The 13,354-nt window shown below is 43.1% G+C and overlaps 1 protein-coding gene across 1 annotated transcript in view; it reads left to right on the top strand.

Moving 5' to 3' along the window:
- The window catches only part of LOC116685972 (serine/threonine-protein phosphatase 2B catalytic subunit alpha isoform-like), a 67,969-nt gene extending 54,661 nt beyond the window's left edge, over window positions 1-13,308 (top strand). The window contains 4 exon segments of the mRNA XM_032510903.1: window positions 10,186-10,237; window positions 10,239-10,310; window positions 12,906-12,983; window positions 13,197-13,308. Coding sequence (XP_032366794.1) covers window positions 10,186-10,237; window positions 10,239-10,310; window positions 12,906-12,983; window positions 13,197-13,263 — 269 coding nt within the window. The 3' untranslated portion in view covers window positions 13,264-13,308.
- Window positions 13,309-13,354: the final 46 nt, after the last annotated feature.

Here is a 13,354-nt window from a genome sequence, read left to right as displayed (position 1 = left end):
GCATGGGGGCTTTCACCCGAGATCCCCACGCGGGACGACCATCAAGAAGGTACAAAAAAAGGTCTCAGTGTATTTGTCTGTAACTGGTCGCATATAAATGATATTTAAAAAATGTGCTTATAAAAGAAGAAGTTACAAAAAGACGGCACATGCACACACACCAATTTTTAAATGAATTAACATAAAATGCCCTATAAAGGCCAAGCAGGAACTATATTTTTGGTTAACCCTCATGTTGTACTGGGGGGGTCAAAATTGACCCCCATTTTCTATATCATGTTCTTTTTAATCCCCAATATTGACAATGGTGTCTTTTTAAAAACGGGTAAAGTGACCGAGGCAACCAGGGAAGTGGAACCAAACACACCCTCAATTTTGCGTTCATATTTAAGTCTGCACATTCCCCATCTCTGCCTTGCTCTAATGCTGCTGCTGCCTTGCACCCTGTAGGTTTTCGGCTGTTACAGCCTCCACCCCCCCCCAGCATCGCCCCACCTGCGAGGCTCTGGGCAGGGGGAAGCTACTTGTCATCACTGACTGATATCCATGTAAACCCAGCAGTGGGGAGTGATGTAGGTCGGAGTCCTGGTGCCAAAACGCACGTTCTGCTGTTATAATATTACAAAATGTTCAGAGTTGTCGGACGGAATATATGCTCTATACGCGAAGGAGATGACCACCATAGGTAACACATAGGAACAATTTAATTTATGTGTTATGTCTGAACTCAAGTAAATAGCACTCCAAAATTGGTTCTTTTCAAGCGAGAACTAGTTAAAACGGACAATAAGCTTAAAGACACCATATCATGTGGGAGATACAGTAGTGTTTTCCCATTTAGTCCTATCTGCCATTTTTAAGGTTTATTTGGTTTTATTGACATATTACTTTTTAGGTCAAATAAAGCTAGGGGTGACAGAAGTCGGGCGAGGCCCTGAAATCGCAAGCAGTGTCCCGAATGCACCAATCATGCCCTAGTTGTCCTGAAAGATTTAGAGAGAAAGTTGTAAGAGCATAGGTCTCGGAAAAAGTTAAAAGGGGGTTAGTCTGGTGTCCTAGGAACATTAAAAACTGTTGATGGTGATTGAGTTAGTAATGGCTGCAAACAGCCATCCGGTCTTGGCTCCATGACTGGTCCCATCTGTCCCTCCGGTCACGTACCGAAATTTGACCCATTCTATTCGGTCACCCTAATACTGTGACATGTATTCAACCGTTCTTACTGTTACACACTAGCTGTCAATCTGAACACTCCAACACCAGTTTTCTATATGTCGTTGCCTCTCTATTTACTCTATAGAAGCGACAATTATCCCAATTCTAATTTCTAGAGGATAAATAACGTTGAACCCTCCCTTTTTTCCCCCAAATTTGACCCGTTTCTGTTAAGTCTCTGTATTAAACAAATGTAAGTTCTTTCACCAACTTGTCCCGAAAAAGACTTGGATGTTCTTAGGTGTAAATAACTATGATGAGTTCAATAGTTTTCAATTAAGGTATTTTTAGAGATCATGCATTGGAAAATCTGTTATAGAAGGTTGCAAAAAGATGACAAAAAATGCTTCAAAAACGTTAGAAAAAACCATAGACACAGAAAAGTGACAAAAAAGTCCCAGAAAGTTCTAAAACTCGATAAAAAAAAAGGAACAACAAGTAGCAAAAAAAAAAATTACAAAACTCGACAAAGATGTTGCAAAATGTCGACAAACAAGCCGAAAAATTCGTAAAAAAAAAAAAACGACCAAAAACATTTGTACATTGACGTTTCTTTTGAGCCAGAATGACAAAAAGATCGTGGCTGAGGGGAGACAACACCCAACTGTTAATGAACATGTTGTAACGTTCACACTTGTTACACATCACGGCAGAGCACACACCACACACGTACAAAAAACACACACCAACTCTTATGTTTATGCCAGTTTATCACCACATCTAGTGTCCCAATGCAACATCGCTAAAGAACCAGTAAAAGTGCAGAGGATCCCAGCACGATATGCAGTATCTCTAATATATATGACAGTACAAGGCAGTCAAATACCCGTATCAAAGGCACACAACAGGACACACTGACATGGGGGAAACACACTTCCTCATATAAGCTCAGTGTTTCCATGGTGAGACAGCACTGTGGTTGGGGACATCTTGTCTCCCTCCTGGTGGTGACGGGTTGCCATGGAAATGCTCTGCTGAAGTATGTGTGTGGGTGTGGTTGACTATATTTCTCTTTTATTTATTCTACATGTGCAGGTGCATTTCTGGCTGTGGGGAATGGTTTACATCACGGTTTTGTGTTTTGTGTCTACGTAACGTATTTCAATGTGAAACTGGCCTTTTTGTGTATTTCTGCACGCTTCTGTTTTGGGTGTTTTCTTCGTGTGTCTAGTTGGACCGCGTTCGAGGACAGCCTCCAGCGTTCGGGTACCATGGCGACCTGGTGGGCCGACCCTGGAAGGGACACGTTGTGGTAACGCGAAGACCGAGAGTCTTTGGCAAACAACACCCAGTCAGGAGGCCTTGAACTTCCTGTTTCTACAGGTAAGGACAAAATGACGCCTCACAGGACCAACACCACTGAAGATTTCTTGATTATTTGATCGACGGAAGAAGCAACCTGAATGGGATGCGAGTATAGGCGTCTGATGCAGTAGTCCCAGTTCGATGGGCTCAGAGAGATAACAACCCACCTTAACATGGCAATATTCAGAGATTAAAAAAACACGATATTCTCTTTTAGCAGGATGAAACACACAGCAGAAAGAAGATCACAATGTAAACCGATGTGTTTTAATGATCTGGTGCGCCTTGTGATCGCCAGCTTTGGCGAAGATGGACTTTCATCTACTAACTATGGAATCGTAATAAGTTTGGTGGACTTCAGTCATGGTTTGGGATGTAGGTGAGAGAAAGACGAAGATGTATGCTTTCTGCAAGGTTACACCACATCCGAGATCAATAACAATCAATGGGAGTTGTGCAAGAGACAGAAAAAATACCTTGGCGAGTTTACTACTGCATCACACACACAAAGACCACAGAACACAGCACATTGACACAACACCCAGTGCGCGTTTCTAGCAGAAACGTTTCCCAACATACCAGGGAGGATCTGCAGCGTTGCGTTGCTTGACGACCTGGTAATTCCTGACCAGAATGGAGTGAGATAAGATACGAGTGAGAGAAAGAGCGGAGAGCAACTATATAGATGGTGTGGTGGTGGCGGGTGGGGGGTGTTGGTAGAAGATGAAATAGATGCGACGAAAGAAGAAATCAAAGGAGGTTACCTGAAATCATATAAGACAGGTGCGGCGCTGTTGGCGTGTAGTGGGTAGAACTCTTGTGTTTGACCTAGTGGTCGAACGACGTGAGTTCTAGTGTAGCAGACAAAGCATCAATTCGACCAATAGTAATACTCAGCCCCCACAGCATTGGGGAGGCCTCAAGCCAGCTAGGCCTGCTCGGTGCTCATGGCTTCCCCTTGCTGAATTCTCAGTAGGACATGACATTAAAAAGAGCAAGAGGTCCCAACTCATCTCCAATTGCTTGCACTTTAAATACGTCCATCTGTCTGTGGTTTACAGACTTGAGGTATAGCCATGACATGTTTGCTATGTAAGTGAGTTTTTCTCGACTTTGGGGATATTTTCTTCCGTCTGTTTCTTTTCCAGTGCTTCACTTCAGATACTAACTTATGCAGGTGTGTGTGTGTTGTTGGTGTGTGTGTGTGTGTGTGGTGTTGTGTGTTGGTCTCTGTTCCAGTTACCCAGTAGTGTGCGAGTTCCTACAGACTAACGATAACTCAGCTGCTGTCACAATCATCAGACGCGCATGAAGCACAGGATGCTGGGTTAAGGTGGACCTACCTGTCGCAGCTCTGTAATTTCCTGGCTTACCTTGGACATTTCACATTCAAGCTTGGTTTGCTTTGTCCTGGGAACTGGACATTACGGGGAAGAGGTTCCACAATTAATCGTTCGGCACCCTTAAAGTGTTCTTGTATTGTTAGAGTTTTGGTCGACAGCCTTGAACAGATTCCTTGTCGGCTAAGTGTTGATAAACAGAATGGGAAGGCTAGAGCCGTGTTTGCACACACTAGTCTAGAATTAAAGCAGTGGGAGCAAAACACAATTTTCTGACCAACAAATCCATTGCTATCTGTTAATTGGTGTAAATCCTCTAAATCTAATAGTTCTGCCTTATGCTGCTATTGTGAGTTGTGAGGTTGCGGTTTGGTGAACCCTTACATATTTGTATGCAAGGGGATATGACAAAATCAAGGCCCTGAAGAATTTCTAGAGCATCTTTTTGGGCCACTCCCCCGAGGCCCAGCTGTCATGCAGCTGGGCAGGCTGGGTACTCGTTGCATAAGGGTGGTTCTAGATTAAGTAGTTTGTAACATTGTACACAAATCACTCTTAAAAACTGTGGGTAAAAATAACCAAACTTGGGTCATATTGGTAACCAAGTGCTGGGTCAAATAGGACCGCGGCCCGCTGGGTTGCTTTGACCAGGCAGGGTTGGGGCATGGTTCGATCCAGCATGTTGGGTTATATTTCTACCAAACTTGGTTAAAAGGGACCCATTTTGTGGGCAGTAAAAAACTAAAATTGGTGTTAGAAAAAGACAACCCAGATATGGGTGATCTGTATTTTTGGGTTTTTTCCCACTTGATTTTTTGCATGAAGACAATGTATGTGGATGAAATTATGAATAACGTAGTCCCAAAAAATACCCAGACTTTTTTTTTATTGCTTTAGCCCAATGATATCATTTCAGAAAAATAAACATTACAATTAATTTCAGTTTAACATTAAAGTAGATAAAAGAATAGCGCCAAAGTAATTTTTAGTCTTTTTGATTTAAACATATGCAGAGGGTTGTCAATTATTACATCACCTAAACGGACAAAAGTCCAATAAACTTCTTAACTTCTGCATTTAACTGTTCAAACCCCCTTTTAAATCTTAACGTGCCACAAAAAAACCCTCTCTTTTTCGGGGAATTTGGGGGTTATTTTGGGTCTATGGTGCTTACGCACACACACGATAAACCATCATGTGTATTCGGAGGGATCGGTTCTGAATATCTTTCAGTGCAGAAATCGGGCCCTTAACTCGAACACGTGCCATAGCATACATAGACCATTAAAAAACTAACCATGGAGAGTAGCAATCTGAGCATTAATTTGACAGTGGCGTTGATTCAGGTCTGGGTCTCTGAAAACACGGTGGTCTGGCTGTAATACCAAACGATAGTCACAAAGTTTTGGCAAATCCAAAACCTAGAACACAAAAAAAACGGAGTGAGACCGACGCCACAGGCAGCACAAAGAGACGGCTGCTCCACGCCACCCCCCCCCCCCCATTCACAGGACCAGTATTAGAAGTATGGGGCTCGTGTTTGGATTCATCAGGTAACTCGGCCCATGTTGGGTCGCAATCTTGAGCAAAAAAAACAAACACAAAGGAATAAATACAAAAATACAATATTCTTAATAAGCCCTTATTAGTCTAGCCTTTGCTCCAATCTAGATTTCAAGATAAAAGACATATTCAACGGACTCTCCTGGAGACAACAATCACCGGAACGGACATAGATTCAGCTGCGGTCAAAATAAAAGTAGGGAAAGGGAAGTCCATTTCCAAAAGAAGATCAAGGACAGTTAGTAGTCAAAGATGCAATAGAATATGTAAGACACAATGACTGGCTTTCAGTAACTGTTGTAAGATTGTAGCTCACCATGCATGGAGTGGTCCACTAAGCGTGGGAACTCTTGATAATGTCCAGCAGTGATGTGGGTCCCACAGTTAGAACGGATCCACTGGGCCCAATAGAAAGTAGAGCTCAACTGTGTTGGCACCGGACCGGGAATGGGCCAGATGTGGTCCTCTCTGGAGTTTCTAGTTGGTTCTGTGATGAGCAGATGAAATGAAGAAGTTATCATACCAAGTGTGTGACCTAGTAAGACAATCTCCTTTGTGGATAGGGGGCCGGTTTCCCATACAAGGAGCAAGTTTAGCCTGGTCTACAGAACAAATGAGAAGAGTTACGTAAAGAGTGGAATTCTAGATTGAAACTGGGCTCATACAGTTAAAGAAAGAAGTACGTTACAAACAGAGGTAGAGGAACAAGTCCAATCCACTGCTTCTAACATGGAGGAGACATGTTACTGTTGGTACCTGGCCAAAATGACTCTGTGTGGTGTGCATTGTGATGTTTAACGTCCTCGTCTGCCAGAGTTGGGTCTTTTCAAACATTGCGGAGACGTTTCTTCCAGAAAAGCACTGTTGCCGGGTTTAGCTTCTCAACAAGTGTTCTCCTCCCAATCATTCAATTGTTAGCAATGAAGACAGAATAAATAGTAATAAATAAAACAGTTTGCACTCACACTAAGAGTACTATCATAAGCCTCTATGAGCGCTCATTGTTGGACCCGTTTAGGAGTCTACACTGTAAATCTCTCATCCTAAACACCCAGATGAGAGCTAGGATGATTCAAAATGAAGTCAAAGATATGTATAATTTGTATTCATAATATGGATACTATAGACTACAGTAAAACGGCTATAACAGTGTAATTCAGGAAAGTTCTTTTTTTGTAGGGTAATAACCATTGCATTTTAGATTTACTAGCAAAGAATAGAATATTACATAAATCTATAACAGAAAACTACTGCCCCGCCTCAGCAGCCCAGGAGAGTCGGGGCGACAGACTCACATCCCTGGAAATATTTGCACTGGTGTAAGACTGCGCAAATTCGACACAAACCACAGCCTGAAATAATTTACAGTAAAAAAATCTGGTAGAAACCTAAATTTTCCTCAGCCTATTGAGCATGTTCACCATAAGAGGTGTACATTAACCTATTACATACACTTTCATAGTAGTCTTCAGACCACAGGTTACAAAGTCTAGGAAGGATAATCCAAAACTGTTTTAAAAAAAAACCTGAATGTCAGAACAAAGCAGATAGCTGCTAATGCTACCTTAGTTCAACAGTCTCGCTTTGCAAGGATCACACAACTCATCCTACAACCAGCAAAAACTAAAAGAGGTCCCTTATGTGTCTACGATTTATCACAATACAGCTCACCATAACTTGATTAGCGGCTAGCTAGCTGCTATATGCTGAGTACTGCAGCCAGGGTGAGCGCTACATTACCATAGCACGATATTGACAATACAGAAGTAACCTAACACAAACGATACTTGTAATCGGTAGGCACTGCTTAAGACATAAGAGAGAATGAGTCCTTTGCTTTATAAATTGTCCTTGTTTTGCGTTATGTATCTGGTTTTATAGTTTTAGAGCAGAAGCGTAACGTTGCGCTAGTAACTTTTACCGCGCATCGCTCATACTGTGTCAATGCGTGCGGACGCTAAATGACAGCTACTCATAACGTTACGTTAATAGTTAATTTAATTAGTTTAAGGGTCTCAGGTGTTCAGGCACCAAAAAATAGCGACGAAGAACAAAAGAATTTACTAGCTAACCGTTGAGAGGAGAGGCAGTTAGTCAAGCAAGATACAAGATGAGTTTGAGCTAACAGTAGCTAATGCTCAGTCAAAGTTCCTATAACGTAGCCTTATAGCTCGCTAGCTAGCGTAGCTAAAGCGAGCTAGCGTTACGGTTAACACCCCACAGGAGTACGTTAAATAGCTAACGTTAGCATCAGCAGAATATTAACAAATACAGAGGAAGACCTAACACAGACCTACCTTGAAATTGTTAGACTGATTAACACCTATAAGAGATTCAGTCACTTTTACGTTTATCATGGTCCTGTTTAGCGTTATTATCAGGTTTTATAGTTTAGACGCTCAGGACCATATTTGTTAGCGCTAGCTAACGGTCATTTTTTTCCCTGAGTATCCTAATGGTCAAGTGCGTCAACGGATACTCATAACGTTAACGTTATATAGTTAATTTTCCGTGGCTAGGGTGAGGGTTACAGGAACCAAGTGTCTGGCTTTCTAACATAATTTGTATAGTTGACCGTCGTAAAGGTTCTCCACTTACGGGGCGTGGTCGTCGAAGGTCCCAGGGTCTTCTGTCGAAGGCGGCGAAGGGCCGCTCCGGTCTGACCCATAGGTTGGTCACAGTCTTTGGACCAACGGGGTTTTTTAAATCAACCCAAACCTATGACACCAACATCCCTAGCACCAGCCACTTGGGTTAGTTAACAATAATACCACGAGCGTTTTTTAGTGTGAAATGGTAGATTTGGAGGAAATAGTGTGTGGTAAAACACTGTTCGCCAATGCAGAAGAATCCAGAGAAGTCACGTCAGATAATGAAATATTCCAAGGAGTTAAAGTCAAGAAAGATTATGGTTTCACAATAAAGAGGGAGTAATAGTAAGTTATACCGCAAACAATAAGTATGCAAAATCAATAGTCACGAAATCCATGGTGTCCGCTCGTTGCCGTGGTTCCTGTTGCTACACGTCCTGCGGTGATACATGATCCGGCTCTGTTGTGCCTTGTAATGACCAACAGTGCCTGCTAGCCATGAATACTATAACACTATTTTCGTTCACTGTTCCATACCTTTTACGGTGATGTTATGCCTATTGTGATCCACACCCCGCCCAACCGGGCCCCGTCCCCTCAGCCTCCGCCTACCAGAGCCTGGTCTGTCCCAGGTTCTCCTAAAAAAGGAGTTTTTCGCTCGCCACTGTCACTGTTGCTTGCTCGTGGGGGGAACCTCCTAGAAACTGTTGGGTCTTTTAAACTTATAAAAGTGTGGGATAGACCTGCTCTATCTGTAAAGTGTATCCAGCGTTAACTCTTGTTATGAGTTGAGGACTATAAATAAAACTGAAATTGAAGTGAACTCATTCTGCTGCACACACATAGATTATATTTTCTATGATGATAAATAAACATAACCACAATTCTTGTAACTGATGCAGTTTTGTATGAGTCTATCTCAAGGGACACGTGTAGTAGAGGCTGCCTTTTTGTGCTTTGTTTGTGCGGATACAAAAGGCAATATGGGTGCTGTTTTATTATATGTGTATAATCTCCGTTGCATGCGTTAAAATAAGTGCACCCACACTTCGAGTTTATTATTGTGACGTTGGCTGCGTTCAATACACTCGGCTTGTCTTACTAGATCCATTTAGGCTGCGGCGGGGGGGGACACGGGGGGGGGAATGAAAGCGGTTACGCCACCCTACATCAACACCTGCAGTGGTGCGATGATGTAATTGGCAAAGTCAGATACTGTCGAAGTCCGTTTCAGACTTCGTGACAGTTCAGCCACAGGACAACAGCACTGCCTCTAGTGATGCCACAAGAAAGTTTTAAGAAGCACTTACTGCCAGATTTGTGTAACAGCTGACTGTTTCTTGACAACAGACAGCTGTTAAAGTACCACCCCCCCCCCCAAACCCAACACAAACCCATACCGAAGCAAAAATAGGGACGTCACACGGGTTAAGTGATATCCAACACATTTCTTTGGTTCATGAATAGGCCAGAAGAGAAGACGCTAATCTTGGACTAATTCAAAATGTTGGCAGCTTCACTCAAACACTGATCAGTGCTCGGGGCCAGCTATTACTCACCCTGTCAGGCTCCCCACACAGAATTCCTCCCATTTTTCCTTGTTGTTTAAATGTTGACGTCTAAGCTTTTCAAGCAGCTCTGCTTTTATAGACCTCCGAAGCAAATCCTTGTTTTTTTTATCCACAGCATGTAGTTTTATTCAAGATAGCTTTACGTGGGCGGTTTTTGTTGTCTTCTTCTGTCAGGTATAGTATGTACAGAGAGAGTCAGGAATACAGGTTTCCCCTCCCTCATCACAATCTTCTCTGCTCCAACTACCTGGATGTCACAACAACAAAGGTCTGACACAACCACCCACACACACACACACCACAACACACACACACACACACCATCTTCCAAGGATATATCTTGAGCACTGCACTCGAACTAAGTTAGATCAACATGATGTTCTCAATCATCCAAGCGCTGATACACTTATGAGGCACACAATAATGTAGTATGAACATTAATATAACTGCATGTTTAACTATGATGTTGATCATATTTGGGGTATTATGGTTTATCTATCTGACTGAAGGGCTAAATGTGAGTGGTGTGTGTGTGTGTGTGTGTGTGTGTGTGTGGGGTGTGTTGTGTGTGGGTGTGGGTGTGTGGTGGGTGTGGTCCAGCGGGCGGGCTAAAGTATGAGAAACAACGTAAGAACATCCGTCAGTTCAATGCTTTCCTACCCCTACTGGCTGCCCAAACTCATGGACGTCTTCACCTGGGTCGCTGCTTTCGGGGGAGGGAAAGGGTAAGGCTGTCTCATGGAATGTCACATAGGGCTAGCACGCTAGGCTAGCACATGGATAACATAGGAAAGGCACATAGCTAGCACATAGAGCGATTTACATGGACTCATATAGGCAAGCACATAGGCTAGCACTGGACTAAACATTAGGCTAGCACATGGCTAGCACATAGGACTAACATAGGCTGAACTAGGCTACACATGGACTAACATGGATAGCAACCTAGGCTACTACATGCGACAAAATATCGGCAAGCACATAGAGACTAGCACATGGGTAGCACATGGACTTATATAGGCAAGCAGCATAGGCTAGCACATGGACTCATTTTAGGCAAGGAAACATAGGCTAGCCCATAGGCATTATCACATAGGCTAACATCATAGGCTAACAAAGAGCTGTCACTAGGCTTGCACATAGGCTAAGCACATAGGCTAGCACAATGAACACAAAATAGGTAGCACATGGCTATCACGGACTCATATAGGATAGCAACTAGGCTATCACCATGACTACACAATAGGCTAGGCAACATAAGGCTCGGGGCCATGGACTCACATAGGCTAGCACGTAGACTATCACATAGGATAGCACTAGGCTAGCACAGGACTCACCTAGCTAGACATAGGCTAGACATAGGCTACACGTGGACTATTATGGCTAGCACCTAGGCTATCACAGGGATCCCATTGGCTAGACCATAGGCAGACATGGACCTCACTAGGCTAGCACCTAGGCTATAACATAGGCTAGCACATAGCAGCACCATAGGCTATCCACCTTCAGACCCCTAGGGTTCTTCAACATTTTTTTTCAAGAATTACACTTGAAAGAGAGCGGAGCAGGGTCCCCTACAATAAAAATTGTACAAAAAAACAGGTTGCATATCAAATGAGCTTACAATAAAGTGCAATAAGGGGGATCACCAAACTATGAATGTACTCTCAATATAAACAGAGAGTAATGACTCTTACGAAACAAGAATAGGATTATCGTTAATGCGCTTAAGAGTATGAACAAATATCCCAAAATTAAGAATGCTGCTGTATACAAGCCGTTTGGGTATGACCCCTTTACGTACGTCACACCGCTCACCGCTTGAGCGTCTAGTTACCGGAAGTATTCATGTTCAATGGAGGCCGTGTCTTCTCTCAGATTGCAGCAAGGAGCAGTGCAAAGCGGACGTCCGTTGTGGCATTTTGACCCCCAACACAGCGTGTTGAGAGTCAAATCAGAAAGTTGAAATTTTCAACTTTATGGTAAATGAGCTATGACGCGAGATCCCGCGGCAAGAGCGGCTAACAACCAAGCCGCAATCGGAATATAGACGTGGTCCTTTCACGTTGGTCAGTATCATGGAGAGGAAAACATACGATTGTAACCTTCGTTCCTCACCAAAGAAACATTAATTCTGGAGGGGACAAGGCTCATAAGCGACGTTGTGGGTTACCTTTCGTTTGTATAATGTAACGGTTGTTGTGATAGGAAAAGTTAACGCTATCTGCGCGGTTCTATGCCGTCACAGTGAGATGTCCGGGACGGGTGAACTAGGTTAGTTTGGCGGTACTTTGTGCTCGCTCTGCCGGCATGCCGCTATGGGCTCACGCGGCTAACGAATGAGAACTAACTGCTAACGACGTGCGCCAATTAATACAAACTTCTGTCATTATTATATGTAATTTATAAAGGTTTCTAGGTCAGTGTATTGCCGTGCTGCGTGAGCTTCTCCCGGTCGAACAGAAAACGCCGCCACTCCAGAGCGGCCAAAGCGGTCACTAAGGCTCCCAGTACTTTTTGGACAAGCGTCTTTGGCGGGGCGGCCAGAGCTTTTTTGCAGCTCAAGTCGGTGGCGGTGTGAATGTACGGTTACACAAACAGCATCATAAAACATTAGGGGCCATTAATGTCTCAAAGCAGAGCGTTTTGTTTCCTTTTTGTGTTTTAGGTAAAAGAATGCATCCTAAATGATGACATATACTGTCAACCTGAGGCTGCGGTGCTCTTGGCTTCGTATGGCGTTCATAATTGTCAGCAGGATTTTATAAATCATCTTTTAATGTTACATTGGGTACAGTAAATCCTGTGTCTGTGGATCTTAGTGACGAGTCAACCTTACCTATAGGCCAGTAAGCCTATCATCAATGGGGATTTATATTTACTGATACTGTATATGATGGACTCATGTGAAGACTTTTTCATTTAAAAAAAAAAACTTAACTCAAATTGAATTCAAGCTTTTACAGAATGTACATGATGAAAGCACACCAATCAGAGAACACAGTTAAAGTAAAAACAGAAAGGGGTCATGTCTTGTTTTATGTACTTCACATGATTCTAGTGCCACCACATAATAGTCTCTAAAAATTGCAATCATATCAGCTTAAAAGGTGTATAACCCCTACTTGCAGGATTAGGGACTCATGGGTAATCAGACTTTGGTCAGATTTGAGGCAGCAGAAGAGAGATGACAGGAAATGAGGGGAGAGAGCGATATGGAATGACATGCAACAAGCGGGTCACAGTTGCCGCCTCAACCCTTAGGCTGAGTGTGCAACTATGTCCGGGATTGAGTGTGTCTCCGTCTGTGTGTCCTGCAGTGACGGAGATGCTGGTCAACGTCCTGAGTATCTGCTCGGACGACGAGCTCATGAACGACGGAGAGGAGATCTTCGATGGTAAGCAACACTGACGTTAAAGCGATGCTGTTCTATGTGGTTTGGGGATTTTGTCTGAAAATCTGTTGTTTTACATTTTGCGTGGACCCCAGGAAGAGTAGCCGATGTTCTGCATCATCTAATGGGGATGCTAATAACATAAAGTAAAATGTTAGTGTGAAATTGTTTTTTTTAATAACATTACAAGAAAGCTTGTGTTGGACTCTTTCCCAGCCAGTGCAGCAGCAGCCAGGAAAGAGGTGATCAAAAACAAGATACGAGCCATTGGGAAGATGGCTAAAATGTTCTCTGTTCTACGGTGAGTTCTGGTTGTTCATACTCTGGGTGTGTGTGTGTGTGTGTGTGTGTGTGTGTGTGTGTGTGTGTGTGTG

The sequence above is a fragment of the Etheostoma spectabile genome, unplaced genomic scaffold, assembly GCF_008692095.1.
Source record: "Etheostoma spectabile isolate EspeVRDwgs_2016 unplaced genomic scaffold, UIUC_Espe_1.0 scaffold273, whole genome shotgun sequence".
In the NCBI taxonomy this organism is placed as follows: domain Eukaryota; kingdom Metazoa; phylum Chordata; class Actinopteri; order Perciformes; family Percidae; genus Etheostoma; species Etheostoma spectabile.
The sequence above is the reverse complement of the archived record's forward strand: the minus strand, read 5'-3'. Positions and strand labels throughout refer to the sequence as shown.